The sequence below is a fragment of the Eretmochelys imbricata genome, chromosome 23 (genome assembly GCF_965152235.1).
Source record: "Eretmochelys imbricata isolate rEreImb1 chromosome 23, rEreImb1.hap1, whole genome shotgun sequence".
In the NCBI taxonomy this organism is placed as follows: Eukaryota; Metazoa; Chordata; order Testudines; family Cheloniidae; genus Eretmochelys; species Eretmochelys imbricata.
The window spans coordinates 6083451-6107837 of NC_135594.1; the positions used below are offsets into that span (position 1 = coordinate 6083451).

Consider the following 24387-nt stretch of genomic DNA (forward strand, 5'->3'; position numbering starts at 1 on the left):
GTGAGGGCTAGAATGTGCCATGCTCAAGGGTGAGCCAAAGGGTCCCCTGTTCTTTGCAAACTCTCCCCTCAGACCAGACACACTCATTACATCAAATACATTGCTTGCAGGGTACTTGCTCATAAAGGGTAACATGGGAGGTCTCTACTAAAAGCTGGCAACTTATCAATGCTCACAATCCTGGCATGATGTGCATAGGGACAAGAGGGATAAATACCAGGAAGGGAGAGGAATTATTTAAGCTCAGTACCAATGTGGACACAAGAATAAATGGATATAAACTGGCCATCAGGAAGTTTAGACTTGAAATTCGACGAAGGTTTCTAACCATCAGAGGAGTGAAGTTCTGGAACAGCCTTCCAAGGGGAGCAGTGCAGGCAAAAGCATATCTGACTTCAAAACTAAGCTTGATAAGTTTATGGAGGGGATGGTATGATGGGATAGCCTAATTTTGGCAATTAATTGATCTTTGACTATTAGCAGTAAATACGCGCAATGGCCTGTGATGGGACACTAGATAGGGTGGGATCTGAGTTACTACAGAGAATTCTTTCCTGGGTATCTGGCTGGTGAATCTTGCCCACGTACTCAGGGTTTAGCTGATCGCCAGATTTGGGGTCGGGAAGGAATTTTCCTCCAGGACAGATTGACAGAGGCCCTGGGCATTTTTCGCCTTCCTCTGCAGCATGGGGCACAGGTCACTTGCTGGAGGATTCTCTGCACCTTGAAGTCTTTAAATGACAATCTGAGGACTTCAGTAGCTCAGACATAGCTTAGGGGTTTGTTACAGGGGTGGGTGGGTGAGATTCGGTGGCCTGCGTTGTGCAGGAGGTCAGACTAGATGATCATAATGATCCCTTCTGACCTTAAAGTCTATGAGTCTAAGAGTGGAGGAGCAGTGTCACTATACTGACATTTATGCCCTTCTGGTCTTACAGTGAAAAAGAGGATGGGGGCAGTGAGATCCCTCGGTGAAGGTCTGTTGGGGGGAGCTGCTACCCTCCCTGGCTCACTGCTGGTGATGTAGCGCAAAGTTTGATGGTCTGCCACTGCCCCATCCCAGAACAGTCAATAGAAAGCCACCGAAAACAACTGCAAACAACCCATACCATGTGGAGGTGGAAAGGAACATTGCACCAGATGGGATCTGCCGGTGAATAGAGACAAACAATTGTTCAGTAGAACACCGCGTGGGGAGATGCCCTCTGCATCCATTCACTGAGGAGAGGCTTGGGGAGAGAGGTTTTCCTGCAAGTCTGGATCTCGGGAAGCCAGCCAGCTCTGCAATGGACTGAATGTTGGGATGGGCGGGACTAGCTGTATTAGCTAGGAAAGGTAAAAGCGAAGACCCCGTTTACATTGAATGATTTTGTTTTGTGTTGCAACCGTTTGTTTCTCACCCTCTCTTGCTAGCGGAACCTCTGTCCTTTTCTAAATCAACCTTCCTGGGGTTCATTACAAGCGCTGTGTGTCAACGGAGTGGTAGTTTAAGGTTAAACTGTGGCATGCTGCACCCTTGGGGGGCAGAGGAGCTGGGATTCCTGGGGGTAGCCAGAGCCAAGGACTGGATATCACAGGAGGGATGCAACAAAGGGACTCGGGGGCACCGAGAGTTATCCTGCAGGGTGAAGCCAGGGCTGGCATAGCTCGGAGGAGGGGGCTGGAGCAGCTCATATCCAGTTACCATCAGCCAGGCTCCCTCACGCTGGAGTTGGGGGGGGGACTCACTGTTCTGGGTACCCCGAGAACTGTCACATCAAGTGGAAGGTTTTTCATCTCCCAGGGGGCACTAGGGGGCTGGGTGCCTTAGAGAGGAGATGGGGAGGCAGAGCTGCTGCAGTTCAACCCCCGGTGCGCGGCAGCCCCCAACCCCCTTCGTTCCGCTGTCCTGTCGCATTCACCCCCGGGGCCCCGTTTTCCTCGAGGTGGGCGGATGGACACGCAGCTGATGCCATGATGAATCAGGGCACCCAGCCCCCGCAGGTCGCTTGCTGCCACCTCACACACAGCAGGGGCAAGAACTTTCCCCCATGCCCAGCCCGGGGCACGGCACGTGAGCCTGGCAAGGGTCAACGCCTCGACTCTATGCAGCCACGTGTGTCCATCCACTGGTAGGGAGATTAGAAATAGTCCACCCCCCGCCACTCCCTGTCAGCTTTGATCCAGGTTGGTTCTGGAGCCCAGATGGGGAAGGGGATTGTGAGACAGGCCAGGCAACCCATAGAGATCACGGGCACCAGCATGGCATGCTGCCCTCTGCTTGGCTGGGTAGTGCCGTCTCCAAAGGCAAAACCCACCCCTCAGCATGGAAGACAGGTGGCTGCATTCTTATGCTGAGTGGCGCACGGCTCAGGCCGCGCCTGCTCTGCAAGGAGCCCAGAGGCGTTTCCACCCCCTAGGAACCTCGTCAGACCCATCACGGGGGCCACACCCAGCCGGAAGAAACTTTTTTCATCCATTTCCACCCGCCCAGAGCACATACTCAAGGGCCTGGAGCGTGGCTCAGGGACACGTTTGGTGGAAGCCCACTGCCTTGGAAGCAGATGAGCGGCGGTTGGGTTCCAGGGCGGTTACATAAAGTGCATTGTGAGCCTGGGGGAATATGGAGATGGTTCTAGGCCATCGGCCTGGCTAATGGCCAGGTGGTCCGTGCTCCAGAAAGACCCTGCACTTCCTAATGAAACTGCACCACCTGGTACAATTGCTCGACTCCAACGCCAGCCGGGAGCATGGTGATCTCCCAGCCTGACCTGCTGGGTAGCACAGAACTGGCCCCAAACCATTCCTAGAGCAGATCTGTTAGAAAACCAGCCAACCGTGATTTAAAAGTGGTTTGGGGCCAGTCCATACATTAGATAACACCTGGACGGGGTGTCCTTAATTTTGCATGGTTCTTTCCATGTCACAAGTGGAGCTTGGAAAATCACTCCCCAAATGTTACATGGTTTAGGGACAGCCCCTTACTCTCACTGCTAAAATATCCAGTCTCAATTCATCTAGCTTCAACTTCCAGCCCTCAGATCCTGCCAGACCTTTGCCTGCTACACTGAAAAGAGCCTATAAGCAAAGTTTTGTTCCCCTGGTAGGTTCTTCTAGACTGGGATCAAGTCACCCCTTAACCTTCTCTCTGCTGAGCTGAACAGATTGAGCTCCTGGCGTCTTTCCCTATAAGGCAGGCGTTCCAGTCCCTCAAGGCCTCTCCCACCTGTCCAGCAACTGCTGGGCATAATAGGACCAGAGAGGGGGTTCATGAAGCTGGGCCCCAGACCCTGTGCGTCCAGCCAGCCTGGGGCAACCTACCCACAGGTGAGCAGAGCCACCAGGCTGCATTGGACCAGCCTGTCGGTGGCCAGAGGAAGGTGCAAAGATCCCTGCAGGGGCGCAGTTAGCGGATAACCTGCCCTCTGGGAATTCCCTCCGGCCCCCTAGCAGTGGCTGGGTCCTGCCCGGAAGCAGGCTGGTTCACAGCCCTTCGGGGACTAGTTCAGCATTTGCTATTCTGATTCGAGATGTTTGTTAGCCATATAAGCTCCCAGTCCTTTTCAGGATGCCCCTCAACTCTTGGGCCTCTGTAGCATCATGTGGCAGGGAGTCCCACTGGCCAACGGAGCAGCATGGGAAGCAACCTGGCCTAGATCAGCTTTGAGTTGGCAGCTTTAACTTACAGTGACCCTCCCCTCGGGCCAAACGTTAGGAGGGCGGGTGGCAGCTTACCCTGAGAAACACCAGTTGGGCTAACATTCACATTAGCACAACTCACACGCCCTACAGTGCGGATGCAGGCAAGCTCTGGACAAGCGCGGCTAGTCCTCCAGCGCCTTCCCACCATCATCCCAAGGGCCCAGCCTGGACAGCGAAGTCCCCCCACAACACACTGCGAACAGGGGGCATTTCCCAGAGCGCAGGGGACGTGAAAATCTAGCCAGGGCGGGGGCAGGGACAGACCTCGCTGGCCACAAGGGAGGCTTGGAAATTTCCCCCAAACCTTGTTTTTTGGATGGGTAATTGGGTTAAGAAGTAAATGTAATTGTTCACAGAAGGCATCTGCTTCCTGCAGGCAACTTAGATTTGGTTCATCAGAAAAACCCAGCCCCCCCAAATAATTTCAAGTCAGAGAGGCTCATGGGAGCCGCACACGGCTGCCTCGTTTGCCCATTCCCCTTTATGGGCCAGACTTCCCAAATGAACTTCATTTCCCGCATTGCAGCCAGCGGCCCCTCTCCATGAGCGTGGTGCATCTTGGAAGCCATCACCCAGCCAGGGTCCTGAGGGACGAGGAGCAGGAAGCACCCAAACTACAACTCCCATGAGGCACTGCAGCAGGACAGGGCTTTCTGCCCCCCCAGCCTTCCAAATTGACCACAGCAAATGTTGGCCAAAACAATTTTTTTCATTCTTATCCAAATTTTCCCACCAGTTTGCCTCAAGCGACAAATGGCACCGCAGCTCCAGCTGCTCCTCCAACATGGGACCTGAGGGGAAGTGAGGCAGCCGCTGCCTGAGTTTGCAGAGAGCCTGAAATAACAGCTCCAGGCGGCTGGACTGCCTGCATCACTTCAACAGGGGCTGCCTCCCACACAACTCTGAACGCCACTAACCCTTTCAAGCCCGGCAGAATGGGGCAGGAGCACGCTCTGAAGAGCTATCAGAGGAAAAGGTCAGCATTAAGATGATGAATGCATTACCAGTCTTTAATGCCACACGGCTGGGTGGCGGGGGGGACAAGATTCATTTTATTCTGGAGGAGGGAGCCAGCTAAGTGGAGGAGGCAATTTCTCTATCTTTCAAAAGCCCTTTTTTGACAGGGAAGGGGACGAGGAAAAAAAAAGAAAAATCACCTCCCGAGTCAGTTTTCCTGTTGTTTAATTTGTTTTCCACTCAACAGTCATTTGAAAAGTCACACATGCACAGAGACAGGCGTATAAATACCAGGCGGAGCTGTGCCCCTGCCGGGGGATCCGGAACCAGATCGGCACCTGGGGACTAGAGCACCACGGGCCGACGGCCTCCTCAGGGCAAGAGGGTGGGGATGCAAATGGGCCCGACCGGGAAGGCAGGGAATGGCCCCCTGATTTCGGACCATGATGCTAGCCGAGAATTGAGGTGTAGCCATTGGCCACATGAGCCCAGTGACACAAGAACTGGTAGGGCCCCACCATGCTCGTGTGTAAGCCAAGAGACTAGGGCTAGGATTTCAAGGCAACTTGTGGTGGGGGGTGGGAGGAAGAGGGGATAAGATCTGTGAGTTCAAATTAAAAGGCCGCAAAAAGGGAGGGAGTGGAACAGCCAGCAGCTGGGGGAGAAGCGCCCCCGACCCTGTTGGTGGGAGCCCAGCACCCGGCTGGATGAGGTTGGAACAATGAGGGGATAAGGCCGTGTGTAGGGGGAAGGAATCAGGACCCCAGGGGGCAAAGAGGCAGGGTGAAAGGCTGCTCTGGCCATTAGCCCCAGTTCCAGGCACGGGTGGGGAGGCTGAGGGCCAGACCCCCAGTTAGCATGTCATTTGGCACTACTGAAGCCATCAGGCCAACTCATTCCAGCTGTGGGGCTGGCCTGGCGGTTACAGAAATGCCCACCCTCCCCTGGAACTGGGCCGCTCCGGCCTGTGGGGAGTGGAGAGCCGGGTTCCTTTGCCCACCAGTCCATACGGGGGTTAGAACTACAGGACGGGACCCCAAAGAGCCGGTGACACTGGCCGATAGCGACCGGAGCCAGGCTGGGGCCAACCCCATGGACAATCCCCCTTCCCCCAAGCAACGTGGCTAGAAGAAAAGGGGAGGAACCAGCCGACGGCCAGAGGGAGGCCAGCAGCCACCACCCCCTCTCGCTGAGAACCCAGGTGTCTGAGCAGCTTGGCAAAGTCAACTGGTGGCCATCACGCTAAGAAACCCACGGCTACGACAAGCTGCCACTCGGCTTCAGAGAGGCTGCTGCATGTAGGCAAGGATGGGGACAAAGGGGGCTCTCTCGTGGGGGGGGCATCCCCTCCAGCTCCCTTGCTGCTGTGACCCACTCGCTGGCTCTGAGCAGGGGCAGGGTTGGCTGGTCTCGTGACGGGTTCTACCAGTGGGCCTGCCTCTCTCTCCAGAGGCTGATTTCTTGTCCCCCGATGTGTGTTCGTGTGAGCAGCTTGGACTGGAAACGGGACCCCCAGCTGGCGTGACGCTCGCCATGCCAGCCCGCAGGGCCGGGAGCCCTCTCTTGGAGAGACTAATCAGTGATCAGAACGGGTGCGGTGCCCCCCCCCGAGCAAGGGCATGGGAGGAGCGAGCCCTAGCAGCGGTGAGGGTTTCACAGCTTCAGACAGCAGAGCCTGGCTCCGATCACACGCTCCTTCCGGTAGGCGGGGACTGCCATGTGGCCGCTGGCAGCAGGACAGATGGGCTGAGGGGAGCTCTGCTCCAGCAAGGGGGGAAGGAGATTGGGGATGAATCCACCGATGATAACCTACCAGTGCTCACCAAGCAGGTAGGAGCGGCAGATGAGAAGGGCTGGACACGAGGCTAGCAGGAGAATTCACAACCGCTCCCCCCGAAGCCACCAACAAGCTGCAAAGCCGGGGCACAGCAAGGACCCCCTGCCCAGGCAGGCGGGCGGGGCTGGATGCCGTAGTGGCTGGGGGAAGAGGCGATCTGGCCCCAGCCCAGTATAGTTTTGCAGGTGGGTGAGTCGATTTCTTTTGGGATGGGCTGCAGCCAAGATCAGCACCAGACAGCCAGGCAAACAAATCAAACCCCACACACACACACACACACGCACACGCACGAGACCTCGTGGGCTCCCGCCCCAGCGCCTGTCCGCCCCCCCTCACCTCCCGTCCTCCCGCCTGGCCGCTCGGTCCCTCAGCATGTCGCAGGGCAGCACCCAGTTGTTATCGTGTAGCCCCACCCGGCAGCCCGGCGTGTCCTTGTCCGTGCGCCGACAGCACATCCAGTAGGAGCGTCCGTAAGGCAAGTCGTGGTGGTAGGGCTTGGGGTGCCAGCGGCATAGAGACACGTCCCCCTTCTCGTAGTGCTTCTTGCACTGCTTGCAGGGGTCGTCCCGGTACAGCGGGTCCCTGTTCCAGCGGGAGTCTGTGGCCTGCACGCCGAACGTCTCGATGATGGATTTGAAGTAGTGGCAGGTGCATTTCAAGGCGGCCAGCGACTGGGTGGGGAGGTAACTGAAGATCTTCACCATGATGTGCTCGGGGAGCAGGAGCATGTACTGGCGGGGCTCCAGCAAGCGCTGGATCTTGAAGCGGATCTCCAGGAAGTCGTGGGAGACGTGCCGGTAGAGACGGCACAGCGAGGTGTCCGAGGCCGCCGGCTCCAGCCCGGGCCCGTCCGGCCACTCCACGCCCCCCTCGCCGTTGTTCTTCTTGCTGTCCAGGAGGGAGCCGGCAGCCTCCCGGGTGTCCTCGGGCCGGGGGGCCTGGGCGTGAAGGAAGAAGAGCTGGCCGGGGGGCGGATCCTCGCAGGCGGAGCACAGCCCATCCGGGGTGGGGGTCCCCACCGTCAGACACACCGTCTCCTCCTTCATGTTCTTGGTGCTGTCCTTGCCGAAGAAGACGCACTGATCCACCACGCCCGTCACCACCACGTCCACGTGGAAGCCGGCCACGCAGTCCCGGGGCGTTGCCGCTGGCCCCCCCAGCTTCTCCCCGGCCCTGCCTTCGGGGCCGGCGTCCAGCTTGCCCGGCAAGGCCTGGCTCTCACCGCAGCTCATCTCCAAGTCGGGCGGCTCGCTGGCCCCATCGCCCTTGGGCGCGGCACTGGACAGCAGGAAGTCCACGTTGTTGGGCAGGGAGTCGCGGGAGGGGCTGATCAGCTGGTAGAGGTCACAGGTGATCTTGTCCTTGGCATGGGCGCCGGAGCCGGTGGCGGGGCCCCCGGTGCCGCAGCTCATGAACATGCAGTTGGGGCGGGTGCCGGAGCCCACCTCGGGGGGCGAGCGGGGGTCCCGGCTGCTGGAGATGCGGAAGGCGATGCGCACCTCGCCGGGGCTATGCTGGGAGTTGGCCACGCACTCGGCCGTCTCGGAGCACAGTCCGTTCTGCCGCAGGACGCTCCGCTCCTCCTGCTGTGACTCGAAATGGGCCACCGCCTCGGCCACCCGGCTGCAGTCCTGGCCCCCCCCTCCGCCCACCACGGTCTTCTCCCCGTCCGCCTGCTCCTGATCCGCCGAGAGGAACACCACGGGGGAGGGCGGGGCCGCCGGCGCCCCCCCAGGGCAAGGCCGCGAGTAGCTCTGCAGAGCCAGCGCCGTGCGCTGCTCCACCAGGGCCACCATCTCGGCCACGGAGAGCAGGTCCGTGTCACCGCCCGGCTCAGCGTGGGCCTCCGGGCACAGGTACACGTCCTCCGCCTCCTTGCTGCCCTCCTTATCCTTCCCCGGGCACGGCTTGCCCTTGCTGGGGTCGTGTGAGCGCCGTCGGCGCTTGGCCTTGGAGCTGTCGCTCCCCCATTTGCCCTTGACCTTCATGGTGCTCGCACGGCTGCTGCTGCTGCACTGGTGGGCCACGAAGAAGGCGATCTTCTCCTTGGTGTTGCCTGGCTTGATGACGTACCAGGTGTCCAGCAGCACCCGGCCCTCCTCCCCCTGGCTGGGGCTGGGGGAGACCAGGGGAGGTGGCGGCGGGGCCGGGGCGGGCGGGGTGTTCTCGGAGCAGGCCTCCCCGCTCTCCTCCCCCTCCTTGGCTTTGCAGGCAAAGTCCCCAAAGGGCTTCTTCACCAGGCTGCCGCCGCACGGCTTGTTCTGGGAGTAGGTGCCGAAGGGCCGTGGGCACCACAGCTGGATGTGCGAGAAGGTGTTCTGATCCATCCCGGGCTCATGGCACAGGCGGTGCCCCCCTAGCTCATGGCGCTCTGGTGCCGGACGCCGAGATCTTCACCGGCTCGGAGCCACCTGGAGAAAGGGAGAGAGACACACTGATCAGCGAGGCTGGATGGAAACGAATCGGTCTGCCATCCTGGGAACCAGCCCAGGGGTTCGCCCACTCCAGACTCAAGGATCTAGGAGTATGAGCCAGCCCATAACTAATGCCACATGGCCTCCACCACAGCCCACCGGCGGGAGGGGAGACCGACGTGTCCTGGCCCAGCACCAAACCCCGTTGCTGAACCCCCTGCCCCCTCCCATCCTGGCTGCCCATAGGCCCTGGCTTCCCCCACAGCACAGGTCTCTGCTGTCAGTGCAGGTTTCTGTAAGGGGAGGGGTGGCACTGGGGATCGTCCCCTTTAAAGATGGAACAAGCACGCTAGGGGAAGCGGGTTGGGGGCTTCCATTCGCCCAATCTCCTGAGACGAGGAGGAGGGGGCAGCTGGCCAAACGGAAAGGCAGCAAGTTCCTAAGGGGGCAGAGGGAATACATGTTCTCACAGTGTGCCGTGAGCCTGCGGAACTCTCTGCCACAGGACACTGTTAAGACCAAGAGCAAAACAGGATCAGTTGCTACCACGGGGAAAAAAAACAGTGCCCAGAGCTAAAACAGCAAGTAATGTGCAAAACAGGACTGGGGACAATCAACCCTTGCAGCTCAAGTTACTGTAACAAAGCTCGCTTGCAATGAGCACTTTGCAGGCATCAACAGCTCAGAAGATGCCCTCCTACCCCACACATGCTGCCCACCCCATCTCCCTGCGCTATGGGGCCTTTCACCCTCCAAAAGTCCCCATGGTGCCTCTCAGTTCAAGTCCTGCTCTTGGTTACAGGCACTACACATCACCACTGAAACACAGCTGCCTCTGGGGCGGAACGTGGGAGCTGTTTAACCGCACACAGCCACAGGACAGCGGTGTGGGACAGGAAGTGAAGTATCCCCCATCACACCGAAATGGCAGGACAAGCTCCCAGAGGCACAAGTCTGAATTTTGCACAGACACTGGGGTTAATCCTTCCACTTAGCGCAAAAAACGAAATGGATTTTTTTTTCCAATGGCCACAGTGTCAGTGTCACGTATTATCGGAAAGACGGTGTCCCCGGCAGCACAGCACAGGCACTGGGGCCAGCCCTGACTGCCAGGGGAGAGGCCCCTACTGAGCCCCCCCTCTGCTCCCTGAAGCACAGCGCCCCCTGGGGCTGGCACTGGGCTCAGCACTGACTGCCAGGGGTGAGCCCCCTACTGAGCCCCCGTCCCGCTCCTTGCGGCACAGCGCCCCCTAGTGCTGCGCTGGGGCATTGGGGTCACCATTGACTGCCAGGGGAGAGCACCAGCCGCGACCTCCTACCCACCTACTAACCAGGCAGACCCTGCCTAACTTGTGACCCCCTCTCTGGGGTCAAGAGGCCAGACGGGGATGAGGCAGGAACTCAGGCCCCAATGAGACTGTACCCCGACGCTCATGCCCACAGTCTGCCCCTGGAGATTCGCTCCCACCTGCCCCCAGGGGCTCATGCCCACAGCCTGCACCCCCCCTACCAGGATGCATTCAGGTATGAAGGAGGGCTGCATCCCTTCCTCTGCAGCCTACAGCCCCCAGGGAGGCGGGACAGACTCACAGGCCACGCCCTCAAGGGAGGACAGGCTACAGGGCCCCCTCCCCGACGCCAGCTCTTCCCATTCGGCCACGCCTGGGCACAGCACAGCCAAGGACCCCTTGCTAGCGAGGACAGCCAGGCACAGAGCCCCCCCGCCACAGGACTGTGGTTAGAGGCTGGCCACCTGCAAGTGACACCAGACAAGAGCACTGGCCCAGGGCCAGCTACGTGCCAGTCAGAGGCTGCCCGTGGCTGGGCTGGGTTCTTCTTGGAGCCGATGCTGCTCCCTACGTGTCCAGCGGAGTAAGTCACTCGCTTCCTGCGAGCACAAGCACAGCCCAGCATGCTCCACAAGGGAAGGGAGACAAGACTTGGCGCAGGGACACGGTGACTCCACGGCAGAGCCGGTAGAACCCAAGAGTCCAGACACCTGCCCCCCCCCACAACTAACCACTAGGCCCCACTCCCCCTCCAGAGCCAAGAAGGCAGGAGTCCTGACTCTCAGCCCCAACAGCTCTAACCACTAGACCCCACTCCCCCCATCCCAGAGCCAAAACCAGAACCCAGTCCTGACTCCCAAGTCCCATGTCTTCACCCCCATTTCCAAATGCTGTGGAAAGAATGGGGGTGAGTTATCCTCAGACCTGATGGTATCTTCATTTGACAAAATAAAATATGAGGGGGACCTAGGAGTTCAGGGCTGGGGGCAGCCAAAGTTGCCTGCTGGACCTAATCTGTTCCTGCAGGGCGGGCCATAGATGGGGTGAGACGCTTTGACCCACCAGAACCAACTGGCTCTTTCAGTATCTCTGGGGGAGCCAGAGCAGGCAGGTGGGGAGGAGAGAGGGGAGGCGGTTTGAAGACGGGTTCTGCTCCTGGGGCTGCATCAAGTCTCACTTATCCCGGGCATGGCCGCAGAAGCGATTGGCGCATCTACCAAATGCCCGCGTCCGAGGCAGCTGCCTGTTCGTTGGGATGAGTTTCTGGGAGACAGACTGAACAAAGAACCCACTCCCTGGGCCAGCGGGGCTAGAGATGCACAGAAGAATTAATCAGACCAGGAGCCCATCTACCCTGGTATCCCGGCTCCAAGAGTGGCCTACACCGGCTGCTTCACAGGGAGGTGCAAGAAACCCCCAGTGGACAATTATGGAATAGCTGCTCCCAGAAGACTATCACGGCTGCTCCCAGAAAGTTTCCTCCTTCCACCAACCCACCAGTTAGTGGTCAGCTCATTCTCTTAGGCACCAGATCTTAGATCCCTCCGAAACTTACACCTATATACTACCACATCTATCTGTAGGCGGTGCCTTTATCCACACAGACACCTAGTCCTTGTCTGGAGCCATCCAAACACTTGCCTTCAAGGGGATCATGTGGCAATGAGTTCCACAAGCTCATCAGGCAAAACCTAAACTCCTTTCATTACACATTCAGTTTCACTATCCTGCCCCTGCTAGGGAGGGGTGGGACTGGGGAAAAGAAACCTGCATTTGACGATCCACAGGTTGGGGGCACTGCAGGAGCCGTGGGGACAAAGCTCTACTGAGTAGCCGTCTCCACTCATAAACTCAGGCAGATCAAGGGGTAGCAGTCAGAAGCCCTTACAGGAGCTTGGACCAGTCAAAGGAAGGTGACTTCAAAGCAAGAATTTGAGGGCACGGATGGGCTTACAAGGAAGAAAACATAATGCCAAAGAAAAAAAAAAATCCGTGTCAACGTGACACTTAAGGTGGCAAATCTGAATACATGGGGAGCCAGGAAAGGCACCCGCCCAGGCTCCCTTGGCCACTCAGCCGTATGGCACGTCCAAAGCACTCAGCGATGGCCAGTTAAACTCCTCCCTGTGCAGTGGGTTACACTGTCAGCAAGACAGAGACCCAGCCTGCCAGGTGTGTGTGGTGGGGGGGGGAGGGACACGCAGAAATCCACGCAGCATTGACAGCCATGGGCATCAGCCCAAGGGGCAGGCCGGGGGAGGGCAGCAAGGAGTCTGATCTGCCACTGGAATTAAAAGAGGGAGATGTCAGAGAGTCATTTAAAAGCAAGAGCTGGGGAGCCAATGGGGCAGCTGGAGCATCCCGCCAACACCCCAGGCCAAGCAGACTGCTCCAGCAGATGGGGCCCAGGACTCCTGGGTTCCATTCCTAGCTTTGTCCCTGACTCAATGTGAGACTCTTAGCATGTCACTGCCCCTCTGTGCCTCAGTTTCTCCATCTGTAAAATGGGGGTATCAAGCCTTTGGAGAGGTACAGCACAGTGGTTCTAAGTACTGTTATGCTGAGGGTCCACAGACCATGCCCACCCCAGCAATTGGAGTCCATGGGACTCACTGCCACTGGCCGGAGCGGCTTGCAAGCCGGCCTTCCACTGGGCTCTGGAGGGAGCATAGCTGGCAGCGCCCTTAGGATCACAGACAGGCGGCATCGAGTCCTTCGCAAGGCCACGGCCAGCACCAGACACTCCCAGAAACCCGAGTGGAGAATGTGCAATACCCGGCCCACGGCGGCAGGCTCTGCCTAACCCGGGGCAGCGCAGGGCTGGCTTTGGCTCTGAAGCCCATACAGCCAGCCAGCCCGGCAGGACCAGGTTTGACTCCCGCCCTTCAGGCAGCGTTATTTTAACCATGCACAGAGCAGCATGATCCTGATGGACAGGGGATGGGACAGGCCCCAAACCTGCTCCCCGAGGGCTTATCTGCTGGGCCCTTTCATCCACACCACCCTAAAACTTGGGAGGTGCCACACTGCAGGCAGGAGAGTGGTTTGGGGGTGGGGGATGAGGGTACCACTTGGACCCCCCCTCAGACCTTGCCCGATTTCCCCCTTGCCTCTCCCAAGCTGACTTGCTTTTCAAGCTCAGAGGGGCCGGTTGTTGCACCTGTCCGCCCCACCCTGAGGGATCCCGGGTCTCAGGTGGGGCATCCCCCCCCCAAGAGGAGCAATGCATTTCCCCTCCCCTTTCGCTGGTTCTGGCACGGATTGGATTTGGGGGGGTGGGGGGTCCCTTTGAAGTTAAAAACAAACAAACGGCTCTGGTACTAAAAGCCAGAATTTGGGAAGAAACCAACCCCAGGGATCAGGCCCATGCCAGAGATCCAGCTGGGCCTGCCTCAGCTTCCCGCCGGGGGCTAATAGGGACCCAGCCCCCGGAGCTGGGGGGCGGGGAGGGGGGATCTGGCGGATACCGCACAGTGCTGGGAGCTTCACCACACAGCCCCCCCCCCGGGGGGCAACCTTGGGCAAGTCACTTAGTCGCCGCGTGCCTCAGTTTCCCCCCTCACCTGTAGAACGGGGCTAATCCACCTTCGGGGGGGGTGGAGCTGCACCCCCACGGCACAACAGGCCTAGGCCGGGGGCGGCTCGGCCCCAGGCAGGAAGAGGCGAGTGAGGAGCCCGGCGTGTGCCCCGCGAGGCGGGCCCCGGCGAGGGTTCAAAGCCCGAGCCCCCAGCGCGCCCTCAAGCCCCCCCCCCCCGCTCCCCCCCTTACCCGAGCCCCCCAAGGCCGGGGGGTCCGATCCGCGCCCGATCCCAGCTGCGGCCCCCTCCCTGCTGGGGCCCGGCCAGCCACAGGTTGCAGCGCAGCCTCCGCGCGGGGCGGGGGGGGCCGGCACCGGAGCCACCCAGGGCTGGGCTGCGCCGGCATCTGCCCCCCAAGGGCCGCCGCGCTCCGGCTGCCAGGGGGCGCCTGGTCCTTAAAGGGGCCGCGCCCCCATCACTCGGGCCCGCCGGTCCCTACAGTACAATAGGGGCCTTTGATCCCGACCTCCCCCCCCTCCGCCCGCCCGCTCCAGCCATTTGTTGACAGACATATGCATGGCGCTGGCAGCCAATCAGAAGGCCGAGTTTGGGGCATGCCCATATATGGCTGACAGCAGAACCTCAGCCTACCCAGCGGCTTCCTGGTTAGGGAGCGTGGCGCTCTTCCCCAGCCTGGCCGCAGGCGCAGGGCCGGGCCGCGGGAGGGTGAGGGATTATCCCAGTAGCGGAACACATGGAGAATCCAGCGCCAACGCCCCCTCCTTGGCCTGGGCGCCAGCCTGGAGACACAGCTTGCCCTGCCAACACCCGCCCTGCCAGGGAGGGTCTGCCTGCCACCCTCTGGCTTCGGATGAAGCCTCACTAGGACGGGGGTCACGCGTCTGCTCACCGCGGAGCGGGGTCGGGTGACCTCGAGGTGAAAGTCTCCGGCAGGAACCCCTCTGTGAGCCATGCGCAGCTCTCAGCGCTCCTGGGTCAGGGCAGAGTTGGAAGCAGGAGCCCAGGGGGCCAGGGACAGCAGCACAGACCAAATCCCAGTTCTGCTCCCACGGGCAGCAGAGGCAGCATCCAAATTTTAGGGTCTTTCCCCGTCTCGGTTTCCTGGAGCTCCCTGGTTCGGTTTGGCAAGCCAGCTGGGGACGCAGCAGGCAAACCTCCCCTGGAAAGCTGGGGGCCTTATCTCTTCATGGTCCACACGCGACCTGATGCCGCAACGTCCGCCTGACTCTGCAGACAGCCTGGGAGGATGGCGAGGTGTGATCCGCCCAGCACTTGCATGCTGGCCCAGTGCATGTTAATTGTAGAAGGGAAGGCCGCTCGGATCACCCAGCCCGACCTCCTGCATAACCCAGAGCAGAGAATGTACCCAGCAGATAGTAATTTTGGGGGTGGTAGAAATAGACACACCCCAGCTGCTGGAAAGACTCCAAGCAAAGGAGAATCTTCCAGCCCGTTATCCTGGTGGTGTGCTAGGGTGTCCTCTTTCCCCTACCAGCCTATCTGCAGCAGCAGACACACTCCTTGGCCTCAAGGCTGATGCCACCTTCATACTGCTTATGCTCATACTCCATCCACGGGGAGCTAGATCCACTGCATGAGCCCGCAAATCTTGGCTGTACGGCAACACCCGGCAGGGCTGGACTCTACGGCACACACCTAGCTCCCCTTGTCCTGCAGCCACCATCCCACCCACGCACGGAGGGAGCCCGGATTAGAATCCTGGTCCTTTCGCTCTGTAAACACTTGACCTCCTGGAGCCGGCAGCAGTAAAATCTCCTTTTCCCTCTCTAGGCCACGCACAAGCCCCCAGTGGGATTACACAGTCTCTGTCCATCAGACCAATCCCTCCAATGTGGCCACACAGAAACGGCAGAGCCAGAGGTAGGATGTACCCTGAACAAGGAGGCTTCCAGGCCTCCGTGCCTGTATTAATTGTACCCCCCGCCCCCCTGGCCATGTCTGGGCACACCTCTGAGCTCCAAAGAAACCCCTGCTTCCCGGGATGATGAAGGGGTAGCGGAGGAGCCGCAGCCAGGCCGGCCTGGCTGGAGAGATGTTGGCGGACATGGAACTTTGCACGGCTTCAGTCCCGATCAGTCTGGGACTTTGGTGTCCCTTTCTGGGCATCTTTCCACTGGAAACTCACCCGAAGAGGGCACAGACTGCGAGCGGGTCCGGGGCACATGCTGCCCCTGGAGCTGCACAGTGGCTCTGTGGAAGGGGGAGACGCTGGCGGCTTGGGGTCGTCACAAAGCAAAGGCAAAGATACGCAAAGAAAGGAGGAGCAGGTCAATTACGGCCTGAACACCAGCTTACGGAGAATTGCCACCCAAGCCCCTTCAGCGCCCAGCCAATGCTTCTAGAGAAACCTCTGCAAAAAATTCATCATCCTCACACCCCAGCTTGGAGGCACCAGGTCCCCCAGCAAGTCCGTGGCCGAGCCAGGATTAGACCCAGTGCCCTCTCCTCCTGAGATTCTCGCCATTACAGTAGCACCCAGTGGTGGTGGATCAGCTCCCCAGCATGGTAGGCAAGTAACAAAGACAGAGCCCTGGAGAGCTCACTGTGTAGCTATGACGGCCACTTGTTTGCCAAGAGGGGCTAGTCAGGAAAAAATCTGAACAGGACACAAACAAAGCCTTAGAAGACATCTCCACTCACTCCCAAATACAACACCCCCTGTGCCGGCTTCCCCCGTTCCAACATCCCCGCTTCCTTTCACTAGTTTTCTTCCTCTCTCCAAGTCCAATTCAAAGTTGCCCTGAATTTTCACTGCTCTCTGGGCTTCCTCCATCCCCAACTTTCCTCCAAGCCGGGTCTGCTCCTGTGCCGTAAGAACCGCAACTCAGAGGAAAGGAACCGAGAAGCAGCTAGGGCTGGAGAGGCAGGCTAGAGAGGAAAGCAGGTGATGGAGGCAAGATGGTCCCAGGTGAGCCTAGTGTAGACGCAGTATTCTGGACCCCCAAGTTTTGAACGCCAGAAGTTATGACAAGGCGCAAGATCTCAGCAGGGCAAGGACCGGGCCAGTGAGTTCTGCGACACCCCTTTAAGCCAAGCTGGTGCCATCTGCCCATCTCCCTTGCCTTTAGGCACCTCCTGAGCGTTTCACTTCTGCAACAGAGTTACCAATTTGAGATGTTCCCTTGCCTTCCTGCACTGATTGACAAGCTGCATTTAAAGGGACAGCAGCTCCTGGTACACAGGCAAGCAACTCAGGGAGGAGTGTCTGGGATGCCTGAGAGGAGAGGGCTCCATAGATCTAAGAACTGAAACACTCCCCCCCAAAAGACCTTGCAAGGGCAGAGCCGACACCCTAAGCTTCCAAGTGAGGGGGATTTACCAGCTCTGCTCTGCACATCTGGCTCCTCGCCAGCCACTCCAGGGCGGGTCCCCCCCATGACCACAGCTGGCTGCTGACACCTGTAGCCAGCTGCATAGTTAGATCAGACAGTAAGCTGCCTGAGCATCCCAGCTCTGCTCTCAAACTCAGCCCAGGTCCCCCCAAGCTCCAGCAATCAATGAATTTCCGGCATGCCCATTGCTGCAGCGTCTCGCTGCTTCTCCGTAGCTGGGCACCCAGCGGGAAGTGGGCTCCCAGCTCTAGGAATGGGGTGGCTGAAAGCAGCAGATGCAGCATGAGAGGTATAGCGCTTTCTGCTGCAGTCCTAGAACAATGCTCATGATTTGCTGTGTTTTCAAAGCCTTGGTCCTGCGGCCACCTCTCCTCAACCCAAAGCCTGCCATTCAGACGACCCACCCCTGAACATGTCAGAGACTGTGATGAAGAGGGTGTTATAAGTACCAGATGGAGGGATAGCGTCATGCCCCTTGCAATTAGGCCTAACGCTTCAAAGCAAAGGGATCCTCTCTCTCCAGTATCTCAGCTGCCCCGAACTGCACGATGACAAACGCCACCTCCTTGCACAAGATCATCTTAGCCCAGAGTTTCGATTAGCCTCAATCCCAGCCACACCTACGGGAGCGTCTGACTCTGCTGAACCTGGGCTGGTCTTGTGATGCTCAGCAGAGGCCTTTCCTCACCAGGTGACAATTGTTTTATAGCCAGGGCGTAGGTAGGAATTTGACATTTACGAACTCCCACCCATTTGATGCACGCATCCGCATGCCCCATCAGCTCCCCAGGCATCTAGCACACAGGGGCTGGAGAGCAGAAGGGTGGTGCAAAGCTGGAGATCAAAAATGGTAACCCCAGGGCATATCTCTGAGCATACTTAACACACCATGTGTCATTCATCTGTGGAACGCACTGCAGCAGGGTATTACCGAAGCAAAGAACTCAGAAAGGGATTAGGCATTTAAAGGTAAGGAAAGCATCCACTAGGATGAAAGTCACAAGGGCTACTGAACTTCGAGTACCAGCGCATTTGCCAAACAGTTTGATCTAGCTCAGGTATTTCCAGGGAGCCCTTCAACACCAGTTTTTTGAGGGCAGGAAGGAGGGTATCCCCCCTCTCCAGTGGGTGACAGTGGTACAGTACTATCTGATTGGTCAGTTGAATAGTGGGGGAGGAGGGGTTTACCTCTTCCTGCACCAATTAGGACAGGCTACCGCTGGAATCAGGACTGAACTGGAACCGACCAACGGTGCAGCTAGCCCAGTGCCCCACCTGCTGCAGTAGCAGAAGAGGCCAAAAGGACATCTAGGTGCAGAAATGTCCAGAGAAATGAACTCACAAGCTCGACTCCGAGCTCCAGGAGAATATGCTGGAGTCAGAACTCCTGGGTTCCGCTCCCAGCTATGGCATCAACTTGAGAAAGCCCCTTCCCATCCCTGAACTTCAGTTTCCCCATCCATAAAAGGGGATAATACCTGCCTTGCAGGAGGCTGGCCAGGCCTGGCTGATGAGTATTTGCAGCAAAGGTCCTGAAGCAGAGCAAATGCTGGTTGCTATTTGGACAGTCTCCTTCCTCCAACTGAGGAGCGGGTTCCCCTTTTAGGCCAGCACTTCCCCAGGGCTTTCCTGGGAAACCCATTAGCATCAGCGTGCCTTCCTCCTTCCAGCTAACCTCATGACCCCAGGCCAAACCAGAGGGTTAGTGCGCGTACGAACCCCGCCTCCAGTCAGAAAACCCGCTTCCCACTAGGAAATGCCCTCAGATCATCCAGCTTGAGCGCCTCAGGACTCGGCCAGAAGGCAGCACCTTTGCCTAGTCTGAAATACAAGCTGGATTCCAGGAACATTTCAAGCTCTTTTGATTTGTTTGTGTAAGGCCTACACAACCCATTCATGCTTCGGGGGCAGCACCCGCCTCTCAAACCCCAGCCCAACTGTGGGGCATGGACGAAGCAAGCTGAGCTATGAAGGAGGAAGCACACACACAAAAAAGTCTAATTTCTCTGTACACGTGGGGTGGAGGAACTGTTTACGGCATTTCTATCCCGCTGATTCTTGTTTGTACCTGAGCAGCTCAGATGAGTTGACCCCCATGTCCCAAGTGGAATGAACTCTGAGGCCAAGATGCAGGTTAGCCTGGCATGAGGCTGTTACCTGGTTCACCTCCCAGTTGTTATACTGAGCTTCTTTCCTTTCGCCTCCTCGCCTGCTGCCTCGAGAACTCACCAGCCATACATCCTCACCAAACGTGGCTACCCCACTTTGGACCCTGGCGCTCCACTTGATCCCACCCTTGTCAATACATTACTAAGCATTAGGTGGTGTTTTTTCAGACAAAGTGCTTCAGGAGGTAGGGCAACTGGGGTCTCCATTATACAGATGAGAGAAATCAATGAGCAGAAATTAAGTGACATTGCCTCGGCGGCAGAAGAATAGAAAGAACCCAAGTGTCCTGCTCTAACCACTGCATCACATTGCCTCTGCTCCATTTCACACTCTCCACTCCAACAGCTTAAAGACCACTTTTTGTGGGGATGGATTACATGTACTCTCAGATTAGAGGGGGCAGTGCAGTGCCAAACAAGGGGTGACAGAAGCTGGAGGGGCCATGTTTGTCTTGGGAATATGGCCAAGAAGCTGAGAGGGAGGGGAGGGTTGCCAGAAGTGGAGGAGGCCATGTTTGTTATGGGCACATGGACAGGAGGCTGAGGTCAGTTTCCAGACTCCCAGGATTTATATAATTACTGTACAGTTATTGAGAAACAACCACACAACTGTCATGCAAATCAGACCTCCACGGCCAATCCTCCCTCTGTCTGACCAGCCACTGGGTTAAAGCCAGCAGGGCCCATCCTGACCCAGACCAGATGGTCCAGCAGCCCAGGTGTGCAGCCCCTGCTCAGGGAACTGCACAATTGGTGTACAGGTAACTGTACAGCCCCTCCAATCATACAATCATAGAATATCAGGGTTGGAAGGGACCTCAGGAGGTCATCTAGTCCAACCCCCTGCTCAAAAGCAGGACCCATTCCCAATTAAATCATCCCAGCCAGGGCTTTGTCAAGCCTGACCTTAAAAACTTCTAAGGAAGGAGATTCCACCACCTCCCTAGGCAACGCATTCCAGTGTTTCACCACCCTCCTAGTGAAAAAGTTTTTCCTAATATCCAACCTAAACCTCCCCCACTGCAACTTGAGACCATTACTCCTTGTCCTGTCCTCTTCCACCACTGAGAATAGTCTAGAACCATCCTCTCTGGAACCACCTCTCCGGTAGTTGAAAGCAGCTATCAAATCCCCCCTCATTCTTCTCTTCCGCAGATTAAACAATCCCAGTTCCCTCAGCCTCTCCTCATAAGTCATGTGTTCCAGACCCCTAATCATTTTTGTTGCCCTTCGCTGGACTCTGACCAATTTATCCACATCCTTCTTGTAGTGTGGGGCCCAAAACTGGACACAGTACTCCAGATGAGGCCTCACCAATGTCGAATAGAGGGGGACGATCACGTCCCTCGATCTGCTCGCTATGCCCCTACTTATACATCCCAAAATGCCATTGGCCTTCTTGGCAACAAGGGCACACTGCTGACTCATATCCAGCTTCTCGTCCACTGTCACCCCTAGGTCCTTTTCCGCAGAACTGCTGCCTAGCCATTCGGTCCCTAGTCTGTAGCTGTGCATTGGGTTCTTCCGTCCTAAGTGCAGGACCCTGCACTTATCCTTATTGAACCTCATCAGATTTCTTTTGGCTCAATCCTCCAATTTGTCTAGGTCCCTCTGTATCCTATCCCTGCCCTCCAGCGTATCTACCACTCCTCCCAGTTTAGTATCATCCGCAAATTTGCTGAGAGTGCAATCCACACCATCCTCCAGATCATTTATGAAGATATTGAACAAAACCGGCCCCAGGACCGACCCCTGGGGCACTCCACTTGACACCGGCTGCCAACTAGACATGGAGCCATTGATCACTACCCGTTGAGCCCGACAATCTAGCCAACTTTTTACCCACCTTATAGTGCATTCATCCAGCCCATACCTCTTTAACTTGCTGACAAGAATACTGTGGGAGACCGTGTCAAAAGCTTTGCTAAAGTCAAGAAACAATACATCCACTGCTTTCCCTTCATCCACAGAACCAGTAATCTCATCATAGAAGGCGATTAGATTAGTCAGGCATGACCTTCCCTTGGTGAATCCATGCTGGCTGTTCCTGATCACTTTCTTCTCATGTAAGTGCTTCAGGATTGATTCTTTGAGGACCTGCTCCATGATTTTTCCGGGGACTGAAGTGAGGCTGACTGGCCTGTAGTTCCCAGGATCCTCCTCCTTCCCTTTTTTAAAGATTGGCACTACATTAGCCTTTTTCCAGTCATCCGGGACTTCCCCCGTTCGCCACAAGTTTTCAAAGATAACGGCCAATGGCTCTGCAATCACAGCCGCCAGTTCCTTTAGCACTCTCGGATGCAACTCATCCAGCCCCATGGACTTGTGCACGTCCAGCTTTTCTAAATAGTCCCTAACCACCTCTTTCTCCACAGAGGGCTGGCCATCTATTCCCCATGTTGTGATGCCCAGCGCAGCAGTCTGGGAGCTGACCTTGTTCGTGAAGACAGAGGCAAAAAAAGCATTGAGTACATTAGCTTTTTCCACATCCTCTGTCACTAGGTTGCCTCCCTCATTCATTAAGGGGCCCACACTTTCCTTGGCTTTCTTCTTGTTGCCAACATACCTGAAGAAACCCTTCTTGTTACTCTTAACATCTCTCGCTAGCTGCAGCTCCAGGTGCGATTTCGCCCTCCTAATTTCATTCCTACATGCCCGAGCAATATTTTTATACTCTTCCCTGGTCATATGTCCAACCTTCCACTTCTTGTAAGCTTCTTTTTTATGCTTAAGATCCGCTAGGATTTCACCGTTAAGCCAAGCTGGTCGCCTGCCATATTTACTATTCTTTCGACACATCGGGATGGTTTGTCCCTGTAACCTCAACAGGGATTCCTTGAAATACAGCCAGCTCTCCTGGACTCCTTTCCCCTTCATTTGGCTGAAAGCATGTCTACACTGAAAACACTGCACCGATGCAGCTATTCCACTGTAGCACTTAAGTGAAGACACTCTGACGCCAACAGGAGAGAGTTCTCCCGTCAGCACAGTTAATCCACCTCCCCGAGAGGCAGCAGCTATGTCAGTGGAAGAAGGTCTCCCGTCAGCACAGGGGCTTAAGGTCAATATAATGACGTGGCTCAAGGGTGTGGATTTTTCACACCCCCAGTGATATAGTTACACTGACGTAGGTCTGCAGCGTAGACCTGGCCTGAGGAAAATTCAGTGCCAGTATCCTGCGTAATCCACTCACCATCCCTTCCCTAGCTACTGTGGGGCTAATTGACACACCGCCACAGCTTCATTTACAGAGAAACGGCAGCTGCCCCAGCACCCCACAGCCCTGCACTCGGTCCTACTCAGCGCCCCATCCTCAGAGTCACAGGGCTCCTGACCACACCATGCTCAGCACAGTCTGCAGCTCACCGTGATGACACCCCTTCGGGGAGCCCACCCACCTTTGCAGCCCTGCCTTTTGAAGATCGGTTTCAAACTCCCTAGGACAGCCTCAGCATAGGATGGGAAGACCAGTGAGTTTGATCACACCTGAGCCATTCCCGCTCCAGGCCTGCACCTTGCAATAGCTCTGAGTGCTTTCCCCAGCCCTAGTTTTAAAGGCCCCACTTGGGGAGAGGCCTCCTCAGTCAGAGACATCTGATGGGTGAGAAGCTTCCCTTCATACTCAACCTAAATTTCATTTAATCCCCTTACCACTCGTTATACCCATCTGTAACAGCCTAAATTAGTCCTTTCCCTCCTTGGGCGTTTCAGCAATTCAGGGCTTAATTCGTAATCCCACCTTGCTACTTTACACTTTTCACGAGTAAATCTCAAACTGTTTTACAGAGGATGTCAGAATCCTTTCCCCCGTTTTACAGATGGGAAACCAAGGCACCTAGAGGGCCGTGACTTGGCCCAAAGTCATCCAGCAGGACAGTGGCAGAGCCAGAAAAAGGCATCCTGACTCCCACTCCCATGCTCTATCCACTAGGCCCCATTGCCCTCCACCCCCCGATCCTGCAGGGAACTCCCTGCCAATAGACCCCTTCATCCGCATGGAGCTGTAGGAAAAACTGAGGTCTTAGTCTTCATTTAGCCAAGCTAAATATTTGATTCTCAGCGTCGCTGCCCCGTACATCAATCCTTTCAGCTCCCTGTGGCTGAATTCCCTCCAATGCATTAATAGCTTTCTGGTAAGGAGGTGCCCAAAGCAGAACAAAGGATCCCAGGTGAGGTCTCCCCAGAGCTGTACACAGGGGGTCCCCCCTGCAATGGGATGGCTCTCTGGGTGCTTAGTACGGTCGTATCTAAAGACCAACCAAGAACAGGGCCCCGTTGTACAAGGTGTTGTATAAACAGATGGCCCTTGCCCCAAAACGCTTAAACTGAACCAGACCAGACAGACAAACCCCCACCTCATTCGCTGCCCACCAGCGGGAAACCACTTGCCAATGAGCAGGGGTGAGAGGAGGTTCGGGTTTCTGGAGGCACAAGTCCCCACCACACCGTGCATTACTGATGGAAACCAGTGACCGGGTCATGTGGGGGCGGGGGTAGAAAGGGGCTTGCAGGCCACCAAGGAAGCGCCAGCCTGGTAGGGCCTTGACCACAGGATGCTCAGTGAGCGACACACGTAAGGGCAAGCTCATGCTCAAATAAATTGGTTAGTCTCTAAGGTGCCACAAGTCCTCCTTTTCTTTTTGGCACAGTCCTTGTAACTCACCGTCAAAAGTCAGACCCTCCCCCACCTATCCCCCTCCTCTACCCCGTCCCCCAGGAGCCCCTCCCCTCTGCCCCAGATCCCCCACAGCTCATCCCTTCGGCCCATAGCCCCATGAGCCCCCACCCCCACAGCCTCTAACCCCAACCCGGCCTACCCTCCCAGCCCCCTCCCTATACGCCCCTCCCCCAACCCTCCCAGCCCCATCCCCTATATCCACAGCTCCCACCCCCACAGCCTCTAACCCCAGCCCAGCCTGCCCTCCCTATACGCCCCTCCCCCACCCTTCCAGCCCCTGGCCGCCCCTCCCCCACAGCCCCCACCCCTCTCCTCGCTCCCCAGCTCTTACCCCTGGGCAGGGGCCAGGCGCGCTGCCCCCTCCCCCAGCAGCAGCTCCTCCTCCTCCTCCCAACGCTTCCGGGTTGCACTGCGCAGGCGCTCCCGGGGTCTGCAGACCCAGGGGCTCCCCGCCGCCGCCCCGCCCTGCA

General features: G+C 57.3%; 1 protein-coding gene across 3 annotated transcripts; it reads right to left on the reverse strand.

Annotated features, from left to right (window-relative positions):
* Positions 1–4846: 4846 nt before the first annotated feature.
* Positions 4847–24387, reverse strand: FBXO46 (F-box protein 46). 3 transcript variants are annotated; one of them, XM_077840291.1, is made up of 2 exons: positions 24249–24387; positions 4847–8886 (listed from the first exon to the last, which is right to left on the reverse strand). In XM_077840291.1, the coding sequence occupies exon 2, from the start codon at positions 8800–8802 to the stop codon at positions 6808–6810; it is 1995 nt and encodes a 664-aa protein (XP_077696417.1). In that variant the 5' UTR covers positions 8803–8886; positions 24249–24387; the 3' UTR covers positions 4847–6807. The 3 variants fall into 3 exon arrangements, with proteins under 3 accessions (XP_077696417.1, XP_077696416.1, XP_077696418.1); XM_077840290.1 differs by lacking the exon at positions 24249–24387 and adding an exon at positions 13948–14222; XM_077840292.1 differs by lacking the exon at positions 24249–24387 and adding an exon at positions 13742–13886.

Excerpts from the sequence above, each read along its gene's own strand:
- FBXO46 (XM_077840291.1), bottom strand. The coding sequence starts at position 8,802 with ATGGATCAGAACACCTTCTCGCACATCCAGCTGTGGTGCCCACGGCCC.